General features: G+C 39.7%; 1 protein-coding gene across 2 annotated transcripts in view; it reads left to right on the forward strand.

Moving 5' to 3' along the window:
- Nucleotides 1-1,715: 1,715 nt before the first annotated feature.
- Nucleotides 1,716-15,904, forward strand: part of ELF2 (E74 like ETS transcription factor 2) — a 39,350-nt gene continuing 25,161 nt past the window's right edge. Inside the window, exons 1-3 of one of the 2 annotated variants that reach the window (XM_042796482.1) lie at nt 1,716-1,865; nt 9,658-9,853; nt 10,810-10,975. In XM_042796482.1, coding sequence (XP_042652416.1) covers nt 9,782-9,853; nt 10,810-10,975 — 238 coding nt within the window. In that variant the 5' untranslated portion in view covers nt 1,716-1,865; nt 9,658-9,781. The remainder of the gene's footprint in view (nt 1,866-9,657; nt 9,854-10,809; nt 10,976-15,904) is intronic. The other variant, XM_042796483.1, reaches the window with a different exon arrangement.

Below are 15,904 nucleotides of genomic sequence, written 5' to 3' on the forward strand. Positions count from 1 at the left end.
CCTCCGTGAAAAGGCTCACGGTAAGAGGTTTTCTTCTTTTTCTGAATTTTAACTTGGACCCATGGAAAGAAGAAAAATCACTAAAAGAGGGGGCATGTCAAGTCATTGCTAATTAAGCACTAAAGATGAAGCTCACAGCACTTTGGGCTGCCTGGCTGCAAAGGAACTGGTATAGAGGGCTAAAACTCCCACTCATCTAGGCTTATTTCCAGCCTCTAACAAGGTAATATTTGCCGGGAACCCTTTAATTTGTTCCTCCAAATATCCTACCCTTTCTTCAACTTGCTCTTCTCTTTCATTTAATTTGGTCAGCTGCTACCTCTTATCTAGGCCTGAGGACTATAAAATGTGAACTGCCATCATCCACTGTGGGATGTTAATTTTACACCTTTGCTGTTACAATTTGCATGCTAGAACATTATAATAATTACATTTTCTAACGTGCAAACACTGAACAGTATTCTATAATTTCTAGCAGCAACATGGATGTCAGCTATATTGTTAATAAATGATAATTTCCCCCCCCCATGTAGTCTGATACTTCCTTTAAAACAAAATAGCTAAAAGTGGTATCTTTTAAAGAGCCAACAGACAACTGACATTTCATATTGCTTAATGTAAACTAACAGCAAAATCTGTAATTAACAGCATCCAAGTACATGCCTTATTAAATGTCTGGCAGGCTTAGCGTGTGGAAAGACCTCAATTTTGCTATGATGTGTGGTTTATTACAAAGTGATGGCTAAGTTTAAGTTTACACCTCAGTGGCAGCCAATTACACAAGAGGCTGCTGGTAGCAGCATCTATTATTAATATTGCCTGTCATGTTTTGGGAAGGAAAGAATCTCCAATATTTCTGTGCCTGATGTTTTTAGGGCTTCCTTTACTGTCAGGGAGATGTTTGTGGCATCCCTGGGGAGAGTAACTGCCCATGCTATATATCCTGGAAAACTGTGATTTGTACATAACCTATTAAAACACAGTCAGATTCTGGGGCCTGCAGATCCCTGAAATAACCTATTTTCTTAGGAAAGGAAGCTGATGACCTGAAGATGCAGAGGGAATAAATATCCAGGACAAATGTTTAAGAGACAGGAGCCAGACCTGCTGTAGAGCAGTGGGCGGTAATATGCCCAAGGGAGAAAGCGAGGAGTGGAGAAGATGTGAATGGTCAGATGGAAACTGAGAGGTGGCAGAAAAGTGCTTTTGCACGCTGGTGATGGTGAGGAGCATGTGTGTGACTGAGCACTGCCAGAATCTGGCTGCTCTGAGCTCAGGGGGCTCCTGTTGGAAAGGAGCATGCAGGCGCAAGGATGCCCGGAGCCGTTTGGTCAGAAAACCTTCGGTTTGGAGCTGCTTTTGAGCCAAGGGGCTTTGCAACGTCTAAAGCCTCCTTGGTGATGTTTGGTTATGTATATTTAATCAAAATGCAGTGCCTCCTATTCAGCTAGGGCTCTTCTGTTTACCGCTGCGGAACGCAAAGCGGAGTACGTGTAACGGCCAAAGCCCAATATTCGTAAGGATTATTCCCCCCCACGCACCGGCCGCCTCTCCCTGAGGTGCGCCTCGCGCCCCGGCCGGCGCAACGGCCGCCACGCACGCGCGGAGCGCCCGCGCATGCCCGCAGCGCCCCCGCGCGCCGGGCGGCGCGAGCATGTGCAGAGGCGGCGCGGGCGGGGTCCCGGGGCCGGGGCCGGGCAGGTTGCGCCGCTGCGCCCGCCCCTCCCCTCCCGCCTCTGCGGGGCGGCCCCGGCCCCGGCCCCGGCCCCGGCCCCCCGGCCACGGCTCCGGCTCTGCCCGGGCGGCGCCCACCGCCTCCTGCTCCCTGCACAAGCGGACGGCGGTGCGCGGCCTCCGGGCGCACGGTAAGGGCGAGGCGCCCGGCTCCTACCGCCGCGGCAGGCGCTGACAGGCGGCCCCGGGAGAGGAGGAGGGAGGGGGAGAGGGGGTGGGGGCGAGCGAGCGAGCGGCCGGGGGGTAGCGGGGCGGCCTCGGGGTGGCGGGGCCGGGGGGGTTGCTCCGGCGGCGGCACACTCTCTCCCTCCTCTCCCCCCCCCCCGTTCCCCCCTCAGCTGCACTTTCGGTTTCGCGTGGGGCGCGGCGGAGCGGCCGTTGCCCCCCGCCCCAGCGCAGCGCAGCCCCGCTGCCGCCGGGGGGGCGGCGGGTGGTTCCCGGCGGCTGTCAGGGTAAGCACGGCCGCGGCCTGGCGGGCCCGGGCCCCGCAGCCCCCTCGGCCCCGGGGCGGGGGGGGCGGTGGCGGCCGGGGCAGCGCCTTGTTTACCCGACCCGGGGCGCCGGGAGAAGATGGCAGCCCGGGCGCGCCGGTCACTCGCTGTCATGCGTGGCCGCTCCTCCCGGGCCGGCGGTGGGGTGGCCCTGCCGGGCCTGCGGGGCTTCGCCGCCCACGGATTCAGCAGCGAAACCACCCCCCCCCCCCCCCCGCCCTCCGCTTCCCTAAAAGCGCCCTGCCCTGCTCGCACACTGGCTAAATAGCTGAAGCCTGGCGTATTTTTAATTGTGCCTTACCCCGCCTGTAAAACGTTGTACGGGGGTAGTAGCTCTTGTGTTGCTCTTTATCCGTTACGTTTTTGGATGTGTTCTCTCACGTCTCTTTTTTTCCCCACTTAAATAATTCAGCTATTCATTCTACGTGTTCCCTCCCTTATGGCTAGTCACTGTCATGTTCCTTGTGACTTTTTTTTTTAACCATTTAATTTCTTTAGCAAAAACGGCTAGAGCTTACCAGCTGTCAGTTTAAAGACAATTTGTGCAGAGGGTTCTCCGTCCGCTGAGTTCATCTCCTGTTGTGCTTTGGAGTTGTCTGTCTTCCATGTGCTGATAATTGCTCACCTGTGTTGCAATTTGATTGTAAAGCTTTTTGGTACTTTCTGATTAGTGTATGTGTGCCTCAAAGTTTGAGAGCTTCTTAGTTAGTCACAACCAATAGCATGAAATGTAGTTGAGCCCAGGGATATAGGAGTGTAAGCAGTAGAGAATTATCAAGACTCAGAAAAACAACCCTCTAACAATACAATTTCAGAACAGTTTGGATATATATGTGGCCTAAGAAGTGTAGAAATAGCATGTCTGCATGTTTCATGCTGTAACTTTGAAATGAGGCTAGAGTGTGGCCATAGGGTGATTTGGGGAAAGCTCAGAGAATGTAGAAGATTCGGATCACTTCATAGAAATGTCCATTAATAGGGTATGTTGAAGACCCCACGTCGGTGTTTTGAGAAGGGATGTCATGAAGTCATACTGAGTACTGCAGGAGAGATCGGGGTCAGTGGCTGTTACCAGAAAACTTAACTTTATTTCAGGAGTCTTAAAGAAATAAAATAAAAACTATGTAATGGATCTGATCCAAGATCCTCTTCCTCCCTCTGTGCTCACTCCATCTCTGATAGTGGACAGGACCTTTGGGAGAGGTTCTGGGTACAGGATGGTTGTTTAGTACGGTTTTGTGCCTTCAGTAGCATGCTTCTTCCACCTCTCAGATTTCAGTAATACCTGATCCAGAAAGTCCCTAAACTTCAGACTGCACGTGTGTCTTTGTGTTTAATAGTTGTGTAAGCCCTTCAGAAGCTTTACCTCCATGAAGCTGTCTAACTTAAATGTTATAATTTACTCTTTTGACCTCTAGAATATTCTATGAAAATGAATTAAATATTTTGTTTGTTCTACTTTCTTTAGTGTGTGTGTGTGTGTGTTGGTTTTTGTTTTCGGGTGTTTTGTTTTTTTTTTTTTTTTCCCCAAACCCACATCCTCAGCATTTAATTTCATCCGTCTCTGCTCCTTTATTATGTAAAATGATGAATAATTACTCCCTACTCTGGTTTGTGGGGGAGTGGAAATGGATGTTAAGGACCAACAATTGACACTCTGGGAGAAGTGCTGGTACAAAGTAGGGGTATGTGTTAGAGGCTTCTGTCAGAGAGAAGAGAACATTTCAGGGGATCTTTAAATAGAGAGCAGTGGGAAGAGAGCCTGCTAATAGGATGAAATATGGTCAGGCCCAGAAGAAGCCTGCTGAAGCCACAAAGCTTTTTGCAGAACATTAATAGTTTTTATGTGATTACAAGCTTATGTGTTTTGGGGCTCATTGGCTTTAGCTGCTGAGATTTTACAGCAAACTTTGGATGGTCAGATTATCAAATTCAATATGCGTGGAAGGACTTCCTCTAGTTTCTTACTTGATTTGGTACATCATTAATTTGATCCAATGTAATAATCTTTGTGCATTCAGCAACAAAATTATTGCCTTGTTGTATGGAAACTTCTGAAATATGATGTGGCCAGGACTACTTGCTTTGACAGTTCCTTATTTTGATTTCCTTTTCTGTAACTTAGTGACTGGTGTAATTTATAACATACTGTAAATCACATGGATCATCTGTTTTGTTCCCCTGTTTACTTTGTATCCTCTTTTCGAGCATATGCCCTGATTCTTTAGCTATTTACAGGTTTAATTTTTTTTTTTTTTTTTTGCTGTCAGCATTTGCGGTAACTTAGTTTTTCAGTTTTTAGGCTTGTTTTGGGTTTCAAAAAAAAAAAAAAAATTCACCATTTCTTCTACAAATATCAGTGTGAATCAGTTAGCCAGACCTGTAAAAATTACCTGGGAAAATTTCTTAAAAAAAAAACTTTCAATCAACATAAAAATTTTTTTGCAGTAGGTGCTATGTATTGGAGTGATAGTGACATTTACTGATATACTTGAGGTGCTGCCTATGAAAGACCCCCTTTGTACCCTTAGGAAGCTTTGTAACAGTTAATGGGATTCTGCAGTGATCTTGGCCGGTGTCTTTCTGTACATATAACTGATTTCATTTTCAAGCTGACTTCCTTAACTTTTTTTTTGATTAAACCAAAGGAAGGCATTTTTGAAAAAAGTTGTGTGTGATGCTACTGCTGGCTGCAGTCCTGCTCTTGCGGTTGCATCTGTGTAGGTATCCTCATAAATCTCTCCTCAGGATTTGGGATGCCAGCTGAATAAAAGGGGGACATTGTTCCAAGCACTCTTACGTTTCTTCTGAGTGCTGCGGGAGCAGCTGCCTCTGGGTGCTGCTGCCCAGCCTCCTGCCTGCTTGTCTTGTTTTCATCTGTGGGCACGAGTGTGTGCATCTTTTTATTATTTTTTTCCCCAAGCATTGATTTTTTTTTTTTGTTTGCCTGTTTCTTTTCTAATTTAAATAAGTGTACTAAAACTATTTGCAGATTTGTATTTAGAGTTTTGTTTTGAAGCCAAGCCTAAATAACTTCGCTTTGAGTCTGGCCTAGTAGAGGTGACACTCTGCCATCCTTTCCACTCTCTTTTTTCAGTTATTATTTTTAATTTTGTTGAGTTGCGCATTTACTTCTCTATTAACTTGATAGGTGGCTATGAACTGGGGGATCAATTTAAGATTGTGGGGTTTGTGGGACTACTATGAGTTCATCACAGTTGTGCTTTGAAGTGTTTTTAAGCTTCTCTGGTAGCTGCTGAAAACATAAGAGGACTGTTTGGATTTCTTGTAGGCAGACACTGGGTTACATAGTGGAGGCCATCTAAATGGACTATTAAATATGTGAATACACTGGTATTTTGCAGCCTTTATGACAGGTGTCCTATAGCCTCGGAAGAGGTGCATGCTGTAATTGAGCATCTTGATCAGTGAAATGTATCAAAAACTTGAGTCTTTGTTGTGCCTTTGTAGCAGTACGCAGTTAGAAACTTCTTGCTGTAGAGGCAAAGGATGTGGCTTCAAGAATTGGATTTTTGGTTTTGTTTTTTTTTGAGGGTGGGAGCACCTAGACTTATTTTTGTTTTCCCATGAGATATGTATAGAAATAACAGATGGTGCAGCCAAGCAGTTATTCCTGTTAGAGGGGATATTCCAAAAGTTCTAGAACTAGTTTCTCTCTGCATTTTCCATGACCAGGAAGAACAGGAGTGGATGTCAGATCTGTAACAAAATGATTTGGGCATCTCTTTTGGAAATGTTAGGAGGGTGGTGGTTCGTTTGTTTGTTTTTGTTGTTTGTTTTTTTTTTTTTTTTCCTATGATGTCATGCCATATTTTGCTTTGTTGTAAGCACTTCTCCAAAGGGGGATTAAGTTTGCAGTGTGTTTTGTTGTTGTTGTTTTTTTTTTTTTTTTTTTTTTATTATTATTTTTAATCTTTCTGCATGTTGTTCTGTAATTTTTAAAAAAATCATACTTTGAACCAGCTTCTACGCTGGCTAATTGTATCGCCGGGGGTAACCCGGTCTCTTACAAACCTGAATCATCTCTTATTTTAAGAATCTGAGTCTAATTTTGGCCTTTTTGTCTCAGCCTTGGGAAACATGAATTTTGGAACAAATTTCTGAAAGTTGCTAGACAGTCTTTTCCTTTTACAGAAATCAAATTAGTTGTGACTTGCTGGGGAGAGGATGGGGAATAGATGCACTATTCTGCTGACATTTGAGGGAGAAGTGAAAAGGCTTCCATGAGGACATACTGTTTAGGGAAAGGGAAGAGGGCAAATGCTTAGCTGGTTCATTCAAAAACAGGTGCACCTGCAGGAGTCTAACATACACTTAGGTGTGTGGGGTGTGTTTGTGCATTTGTTTTAACTTAGAGCTTGTAAACCAGACTGAACTGAAACTCTTTTAGCTTCCCACTTGCTGACCAGTGGGCTTGCCTTTTTCCCCATGCTGTCAGGTTTTTGAAAAGGTTGCTGAGTAGCAAGACTCTTAGTATGAAGTTCAAATCCTCTTATATAAAGACTCTGGGTCTTTCATTTATTCCTTGCTTGGGCTGTTCTGTGCCATCAGTCTAAAGATATCACCCTTTTAATGAATGCTAAGATTGAGCATCTCACTCTTCTGTATATTTTCCCCTGTAATCTTTTTATTCACTATGAATTTCTGCTGGAACTGGAAAATGAGGATTGTCATCTGTGTTTCTGCATTGCCCTTTCTTCACTTCTATAAGTAATTGGTAAATCGCGTAGAGATAAATTCGCACAAAAGTCATCTAAACTTCTTGTAACCTAGGAGACACAGAAATAGCAGGTTTTTTTACGTAATCTGGTCTGGTACACAGTATTAAGTGTTTTCAGTTACTACAATTTGGCAGCTGTTTGGCCACCTGTGTGGGATTATAGTACATAAAATGTGAATATATAGTATATGTGGTCTAGTATATGATTGTTTATTTGAACTAATATACTGCACGAGAACCAAGTTAGCTTTGTGGCATGCTTGAGCTGTGCAAAGGTTCTACATGAAGTGCTCTATGTTTTTACATAGATAGAACTCTGAGTTGCAGGAATAGTGCTGATGTTTGAAATTGGTTGGAGGCCGTGCTTCCAAGTTAAAATATAGTTTATATTTTTTGGAATCCTCTTTTGGGTTATGATTGCTTGGCAGTATTTATATTATGGATGTAGATGGAAAACTGTAGAAGAGGAAAAAGTCCTTTTACAGTAAGTGATGTTAACATTTTTCTATGTGATTAATTATTTTAGTGTATTCATAAACAGCTCTTCTTCTACTTTACATATTTCTGAATTTCAATACTTTTGAAATAATGTGATAATTGATAGGCAGGTAAGGAGTAGGCTTTTTGTGCTAAACGCCTGGAGAGTGACAGGTATATATGGTGCCAAGGATGCTTGTTAAACACTTTCCAGCTTGAATCTTGTCTGGGGAGCAGAGGAGGTCTTTGCTTTCTTTTTCATCAAAGAAAGTATTGATAATCAAACATTGGTGCTAGCTTTACAAATAAAACAATGGAAAATAAAGTATTACTGTGTTTTGTTTTTTTTCCCTTGATATTACAAATGAATTATTTTTAGGTATGAAGCATGCTTTTTAATGTAAAACTGACTGCCCATGTAAGCAAAAACTGCCTTAATTTTTTTTTTTTTTCTAAAATGCATATATTTTTTTTCCTTTCTTTTGGAATATATCTTGTGTTTATTCTGCTGCTACCATGACAGCGATCTCCTGTTCTTCAGTTTTATTTCATGAGGATTAATTGCCTAGAAAGCTGCTATCAGAATTTATTCTCCTTTTTTGTATATGTGTGAAAAATAATAATACTTTATTCTGTTGTGTTGGCTTTTTGTTTGGTGTGGGTTTTTTTGGTTGTTGTTATTTGGTGTGTTTTTGTAGTAATCTGCCATCCACTGTGTGGCTGCTGACTTTTTGTGTTAAATTGGTATGCAACAAATGATGCCTTTCTGAGCATATTTTTATGGCATGCTGAAGGATTCTTAGTACCTTGATAAATGAAACTTTTTAAACATTTTTTTGCATAAAATTTTTTGTTGACTTTCTTGCTTAGTTGACATCCAGTTGGGGAAATCAGTAATTGTAATTTTTGCTGGTATACCTAAGCTATTGTTCCTAAAAAAATTTCAATGCCTGTAGGAAGCCCAGTCACTCTGCATAAATCTGAGCTAGCTTTTCCCTGGATGTGCAAGATTAATTTAGTTTAAGCTGCTGCCTGCTATTGAAAAGCAGGCTTATTGAGTTTACCCATTGGAGTATTAATTACAATTTTTTTTCTTCAATATGTGTTGGAAGATTCCGTTTTCTTGCAGATCTTAGTGGTTGTGCCAGCTTTCTAAATGGCTGGGTTTTATTAAAAATGTTGGGGTAAATTCTGGCTTCTGTTAAAAAGCATTGATCTCAGTGGAATTACTTGCAAGGGTAATTGATATCAGATTGGGTTCTTATGTCTCACATGGAATATGTGCTTTCAGTTGTACAAGTAAGAAGCCAAACTTCTTAGTTTACATCTTGAAGTAGTAAACTGCTCCTCACAGCCCAAGGTTTACAAACACAGATTATTTGTCTCTTACAAAGACAGGATATGAGTAATAATATTTATTCATAATAAATAAATAGCAGTTGTTTAGAAACAAAGCACTGCTGTTAATCTGTTTTTAAAGAAATTCACAAAGATGGAGGTTATATATCTTTGTAAGTTCAATGAGTCCACGGTGTGCCCAAATTAAGCATTATCTTGTGGATCTACTTTTTTTTGACTCATAAGAATTTCTTCTATAAGAAAAAAGAGGAACTGCTACAATACTTTTTATTTAAAAAAAAAAAAAACCCATAGATTAGAAGTTAAGTATATATTTGTGAGGTATTATATATGAATTGATTTTAAAAATGCAGTATGTTTGAAATCAATATGAAATTAGTTATGAAACTTTATGAAATGACTATGAAGCTAGTAGAACAAAGAAGAAAATGAAATTTAAAACCCCAATCTCCTAATTTAATAGGAAAACAGTACCTTTAGGAAAGCCGCACTAACTCAAGTATGTGTATGTCTCAAAAAATTAGTTGATATATGACCACAGTGAGAAATGAACGGTTTTGACAAATGGAAAATATCTAAGGATGTTGTTTGTTTTTAAAATTGTGTGAAATTTAGCAAATTGCAAAGAACCAAACAGAAATTGTGTTATCTGAGTATTAAAAGTTAGTGTGAAAGTTATGTTGTATGGCAGTATTCAGTGCTAACTTTAGCAAGGTCAGCACATTCTGCCACATCTGTTGTGTTCACTGATGCCCTCTTTTGAAGTGGAGATGTAGCATGCCATAGTTTTCATAAAATTTGGAAGACTTTTGAGTATAAACTATGCAAATAACTTAAAATTATTTTGTGTTTCAGCCACCTCTGCCTAGCTGTTTAACAGAAGTGGATTGTGCATTTAAGCCTTTGATAACCTCAGGCTGTCAGCATTACTGTCTTCAAGATAAATAACAACTCTCAAAGCATCTTCAGGGGATGCACCATGACATCAGCAGTGATTGACACTGGAGGCCCTGGCCGGGAATTCGACAGCAATGGAATAAAAAATCGAGAGGTCAGAAAAATAAATAGCATTTATTTACTAACAAACTTTACACTTTTTATCTCAATTTGAAAGAAAAATTCACTGCAAACTTGCTGTGAAAGCAAGTGAAATGGATTAGTGATTGTTGTGTGAGGAGGAAGAGAGCAGTCTGTTTTTCAAATGTCCTTTATTAGAAGATTCTATCATCACAGAGAAGTGGAAGCATTAAGTTTTGAAGTCTGCAGTACGACTGTAAACTGGGTTTACAATATCGTATTCTGTAATAAGCATCTCTTTAAAGATCTCAGATGTGTCTTAAGGTGTAGAATGAGATGAGCAGAGCAATACAACGGCCTTTTTCAAAGTTGGCCAATGTGATATATTTGCTTGTATTTTGCATTCTTATCATCAAATAATAAAAATATTCTGCTATCCCTTAGCTTGTATTAAGTTGAATCTGGCAGGGTTCCACTTCTGCAACGCTTTAACAGGTTAAATATGCTGTTGCAGACATTCTGATCCTTAAATAAGTAGAGATAGGCATATGGGCTTTGAAGTAGCCAGTTCTTTTGTGATAACTTACGTACTTAATCCAAAACATGAGTGTTCATAAGATACAGGTCAGATATAGGTATGTTGTAGTATACATGCAAAGCCTTTTCATGGAGCAGAGGGAGAAGAAACACTTCCCACAGCTGAATGTCTTAATTAGAAAGCTTACTCTTTTCCAATATCTTGGAGCTGTCTGGTGCTTTAAATTAAGTGCTTAAAGCCAGGAAAATTTCTTTGAGATTCAGGAAGGTCCCTTTGGTGGATGATAAGATGTCTTTTATTTTTTAATCTCTTGCTTTAGAAGAAAATTTCATTTTAAAATCTTTAAAATTATTAACATTATTCCGTAAAGTATGTAAGAGCAGAAGAGAAAAATATTGATGTAGAGGTCAGAAGTACAGTATTTAGTGTGGTGGTTTTTTTGTTTTCTGTAGGAAAATGAGCCAGTCTCTGAATTCCCAGCAGTGATTGTGGAGCCAGTTCCTAGTGCCAGACTAGAACAGGGTTACGCTGCTCAGGTCCTGGTTTATGATGACGAGACATACCTGATGCAAGATGTAGCAGAGGAACAAGAAATTGAGACTGAAACTCTGGAAACAGGTAGATTTCTTTTCTTTTTTTTTTTTTTTTTTCATGAGATTTTTGCACTTTTAGAAGTCCCTGAGGAATGTGACTTTGTGTTTACCCACAGGATGGAGATCCTGACTTGGGTTTACATCTCTTCCCTCTAAACTTAGTTATACTTAGCTTCACTGGTGACAGGACTGGGACTTGGCGGGTAAAAATGTCACCTTTGGTTTGGGGTGCTGCATTGTAAGACTCTGTACCCTCATGAGCAGGTGGATTTTCATTTATGTCTTTGTTGCCTATTTATGCAGGGAGTTAACTAGACAAATAAACTTGGAGTTTTTAAAAATCAGCTGAGCCAGGAGACTGGTTAGAATTTAGTTTTACAACATGTCTGAGCCAAATAACTGCAGGGCAGTTGGCAATATGGACTGCGTGGCTCTATTTACACTGTCTTTCCAGCTCTTCCCCCTTCCCATGAGCTCTATCCTCTGTCCCTTGCTATCCTGCCTTTTTGGTCCAAGAACGGTTTTATTGTTGGTTTAGTGGCAGGAGTATGTGGCTTGGGAGTGGAGTTTGACTGTCCTTTTATGGCCAGGACTCATAATAGGTTGAAATGAACTCAGCTCTACAGTAAAATAAGTTACAAACGGAGAAAGGAGTAGAGCCTTGGTGGTAAAGCAGCTGGCCTGTTTAGTGATAAGCCTGTATCTTTCTGTACACCTCTCCAAAGAACACGAGCAGGAGCTTCAAACTTTTTGAGGGGGACCAAGGCTGTTCAAACTGAAGAAACAAAAGTTGTGCTCCTACGGGAGCCTAATTACATCTGACTACCAGGCTACTGTTGTGCTGCAATTCCTGTTGTCCCTCCTTCTTGCTTTCTTGCTCTACTTCTCATACTTGTTGAACTGTTTTTAGCCATTGCAGTATGCTAATTTTGCAAGCAAAAATAGTGAAGAAATCCTCAACTGTTGGGTATTTTTGTTGGGTTAACTTTTGGCTGGATTAGTGTGCTGACATGGCTCAGCCAAGGGCCTGATGTGTGCTGGGGTGGGGAGTACGTGGAACTGCAGCCAAAAGGAGGATGGGTCCTCTTGGGCACTGCGTACTGAACTGGTGAGACTACTTGACTAGAACGCGGAGAGCGTAATTTCCTGTCCTTGGGCTGCCTAATTTAGAGTTGGAGTTTGAATTCACGATGTCAGGCAAGCAAAACAAAGCTCACTTCTTTTCTCTCAGCTGCTTAACTTTGCAGCCCAGTAAATACATGTACATTCCCATCAGATTAGGTAGGTTTCAGTTCAGATTTCTCCATAAACAGTGGATGCAGTTGATCATATGTCTTTCTGAATCTGGATGTTAATCTCCTGTAGCACTGCATCAAAAATCACATGCATCAACTTCATAAGATGTGCATGAACTAATGGTTTGGGTTCTGGGAGAATGCTTATAATTCAGGTTTATTCAAATGTATTTTGAATTAAATGTGCTAATTACAAGTTCAAAAAATTAATGTAAAGAAAATATAGGAAAAATATATATTTTTTTTTTACTGTGGTAATAAAACTTTTAAGATTAAGGTAAGTGATAAATGAAGGTGTTCTTCCCAAGAAACGGAATTTTATAAATGAAACTTGTATTTGAAAACCTTCAAGAGTTTCTACTTTGAAGGCTTCTGCATTCAGAAGTGTTTTTTTTAACATTAAATATGCTGTTTCCTGTAAGAGTTTGGTAATTAATGGCTGACAGAACAGTTCATTTAGGATAAAGAGCTACTGCAAATGAACTCTATGTTTTTAAGTATCATTTTCTAGCTACGTAAATTGGTGGAAATGACAAATAAACACTTGAAGCTATTCTGTAGGAATCTTTTTTATTTTTTTTTTGTAAGCTACTGTTTAAAGAGACATGTGGCTGCTTCCAAGTCTTGATATTTGGAAGTACAGTCTCAAAATTTGTAGGGCAGTTGATATGATAATTAAGTGAGTTTGTGGCTGGAGATTTTAAGGGATGTGTCTTGACTGCAGGTAGTTTGGTGGTGGTTTTTTGTGTTTTTTTTTTCTGTTTTTGTTTGTTGTTTTTTAATTTCATAACAACTCTGATGTTAATATGTCCTTAAAAATTTAGCATAACATAATAAAATATTAAAATAAGTTCAAATATTTAAAACTTTGCTTTAATAATTTTGATATAGAAATAAAGGGTCGTATGCATTGAAAAGCCAATTTACAGTAGTAGAGAGGAGAAATTAATATCTAATGAAGATTTAAAAATCTATTAATGAATATTATAGTTTGTGTTTCCAAAAGGTCATTGAGGAGAGAGGTAATCTCCCCTTGCACACCTGTTCGCATACTTAAACTTTTCACTATTTTTTATGTGGTATAGGCACCATTAATCCAGTGCAGTTTTCGTGGTATGATTATACATGACAATGAGTAATGGTTTTTGCACAGAACTTGTATGATGTGTTGATGAAACAAGTGCTTGGTTTAGACTGTTCTGAGGGAGGCAGTCTTCTGGGGCATGTGTTTTGTCTGGCACATTTTGGTACAGCCAAGAGTCTGTCTGAATTCGTTGCTTATAGAGAGAAGTGAAGGGAATGGAGAGAAGGTATAAGGACCCCAAGAAACATTAATTTTGGTAATGTGCCATTGTTAGCGATGAGTTGCAGGAGTGTGAACCTGAATGCATTTTTAAATGTTTATTCATGTAGGGGAAGGGGAGAGGTAGTGGGCTGTGGGTAGGAGCAACTTCATGTTGGAGAGGTGGTAAAAGATGCCATATTAAATGTTAATGAGGAAGCAGGCTAAAGCAGAGACAAGTAAACAAGCTATAATAATGATGTTTGTTTAAGGAGCATTTTAAGATGCTGATTTTACGACTGTACATACCTTTATTATGCTAATGAACCTAGTTTAGATCAGCAGTTTGATTTCTGTGCGTCTGTGGTCTTAGAAGAAAAATCCATTGTTGTTAAATTAGTCTCAACTGATTCTACTTCAGAATTAATTGCTACAAAAAAATCACATTATTTGATAAATATATAGTTGTTGCATCAAGATTTTGTGCTTCTAGACTCTACAGACAGCATGGTAAATACTAAAAAAATATCTTAAAGAAGTCTTGGCAGTATTTGCAATGTTATGTATTCACATAACATAATACACACCCAGTTGTCGGTATCTCTACTGTTGGCCACTGGCCTGATTTTATTATTTGTTTTTCCCTCCCTTGTGGCAGTCCATTGGCAATTCCAGTGACTCCTGATTACATGCTTTACAGTGTTACAACATACCTATTCCAAGAGCCCAGAGCTACTTTGGGAGTAATCTAAAGCTGTGTGATTTGGTAAAATGTAGCATTATTCTAGTCTTCAGAGATAGGGATCAGTACCCTCTGTGATAAGTGTAGTGGGGTAGCTGCTGAGGTAAAATTTACTTAGGATGCTGAAGAGGTGATTTATGCTGTGCACTGAATGTCTCTATTTGTGGTTTGCCATTCTGTGCGTGGATTTGAGACCGTAAGGACTGTTAGTGCTGGTCCAAGGGCAGAATCAGGACCTGTAATGTTGTTTTGTATTAACAAACTTCTCACATTTATGAAACCAGAATTAATATAAAATATGCTGTATAATCATTATAAATAATCATACCTATAAATAGTGGTGAATTTTTAGTTAATTCTAGTGGAGTATGGGTTTTTTTGCCTGCCAGATTCCTCCTAGTCTGTTTCCCATTAATCTATGTTGATTCATTAATCAAGGATTATTAATTATAATGAATTCTTTAACTATAAAATTCATCCATTAACTATAAAAGTAAAACTGAAGAGCCTTTTAAAAAACAAAAAAGACATAATGGTTCAAGTTATGCTTTTTTGTCCTATTCCAGAAAAAAATGCCTGTCTGCTTGGAATAGGAAAAAGTCTTGACGAAGCAGTTTTCTATGAAAAGGAAAATGTAGGATTTTTGATCTTTTCAGGTGACCTTATGATGTTCTCAGTGGAAGCAGCTGAGTGTCTTTTGTAATATTTGAAAGGGAAAGTATAAGCTTTATATTGACAGAGTGTTTACATTTCTTTTCCAATGTGTATGATACCATTCTTAGGAGTGGTACCCTTAGACTATTGGAGAATGAGTTACAGTCTTAAAATTTTGTTTACTGCAACATTGAAAGTGTTCACATAAACAATACATCCTTAATAACATTTTTTAATAATATACAAATTTTGTTGGCTTCCATTTCCTGAGTAGTTATCTGTCCTTGAAGTAATTAGTGCTTCAATTTTACGATTTATTCAGCAAAGCCTTTATAGTTTGCATAACAGCAGAAGCTGCTGTCTTTAAAGAAGCAGTCAGTCTGAAATTAACAGTTGCTATAGTTCTGTTTGTCTGTCACCACACAGAACCCATAAGGTGGATGTGTATGTGTGTTAATGGGATAATCTAATCTTTGGATTTACCATGTGTGCTGCTGAAGGTACCACAGTCATGACCTTCAGATCTTATACGTGGATGATGCCTAGTCTTTTAGTCAAATAAGGCACTAGATGACTATTTAAGTAGGATAATGCTGTTTTAAAAATGCAAAGGTATCTGGAACGTAATTAAAATTAGTTAGTACTTCCTGAACTCCCTTCGTACTGATCTTATGCCTCACTGGTACTGCTTTCCTTCTCTGTTATCTCACTTACGATGAATTTGCAAAACCAGTGTTCGCTGTTTACAAACCTTGTTGAACAGTAGGCAGCTATTAAGCAGATGTTGCTGTAAGTACAGTAAAGCTTGATTCCTATGAGAGGTATACCAAATCATATTGCCATTTAATTGATTCAGTGAATCGAACTTCTTTTATCAATAGTGTTTTCCCTTATTTTTTCATTGATCATCAAACTGGCAAGTGCAGGTTTGGGATTTTTCTCACAACCTTAAAATTAAAGAGGAAACAAAACTACTTCTTT

The sequence above is a fragment of the Tyto alba genome, unplaced genomic scaffold (genome assembly GCF_018691265.1).
Source record: "Tyto alba isolate M040663 unplaced genomic scaffold, T.alba_DEE_v4.0 Super-Scaffold_23, whole genome shotgun sequence".
NCBI lineage: Eukaryota > Metazoa > Chordata > Aves > Strigiformes > Tytonidae > Tyto > Tyto alba.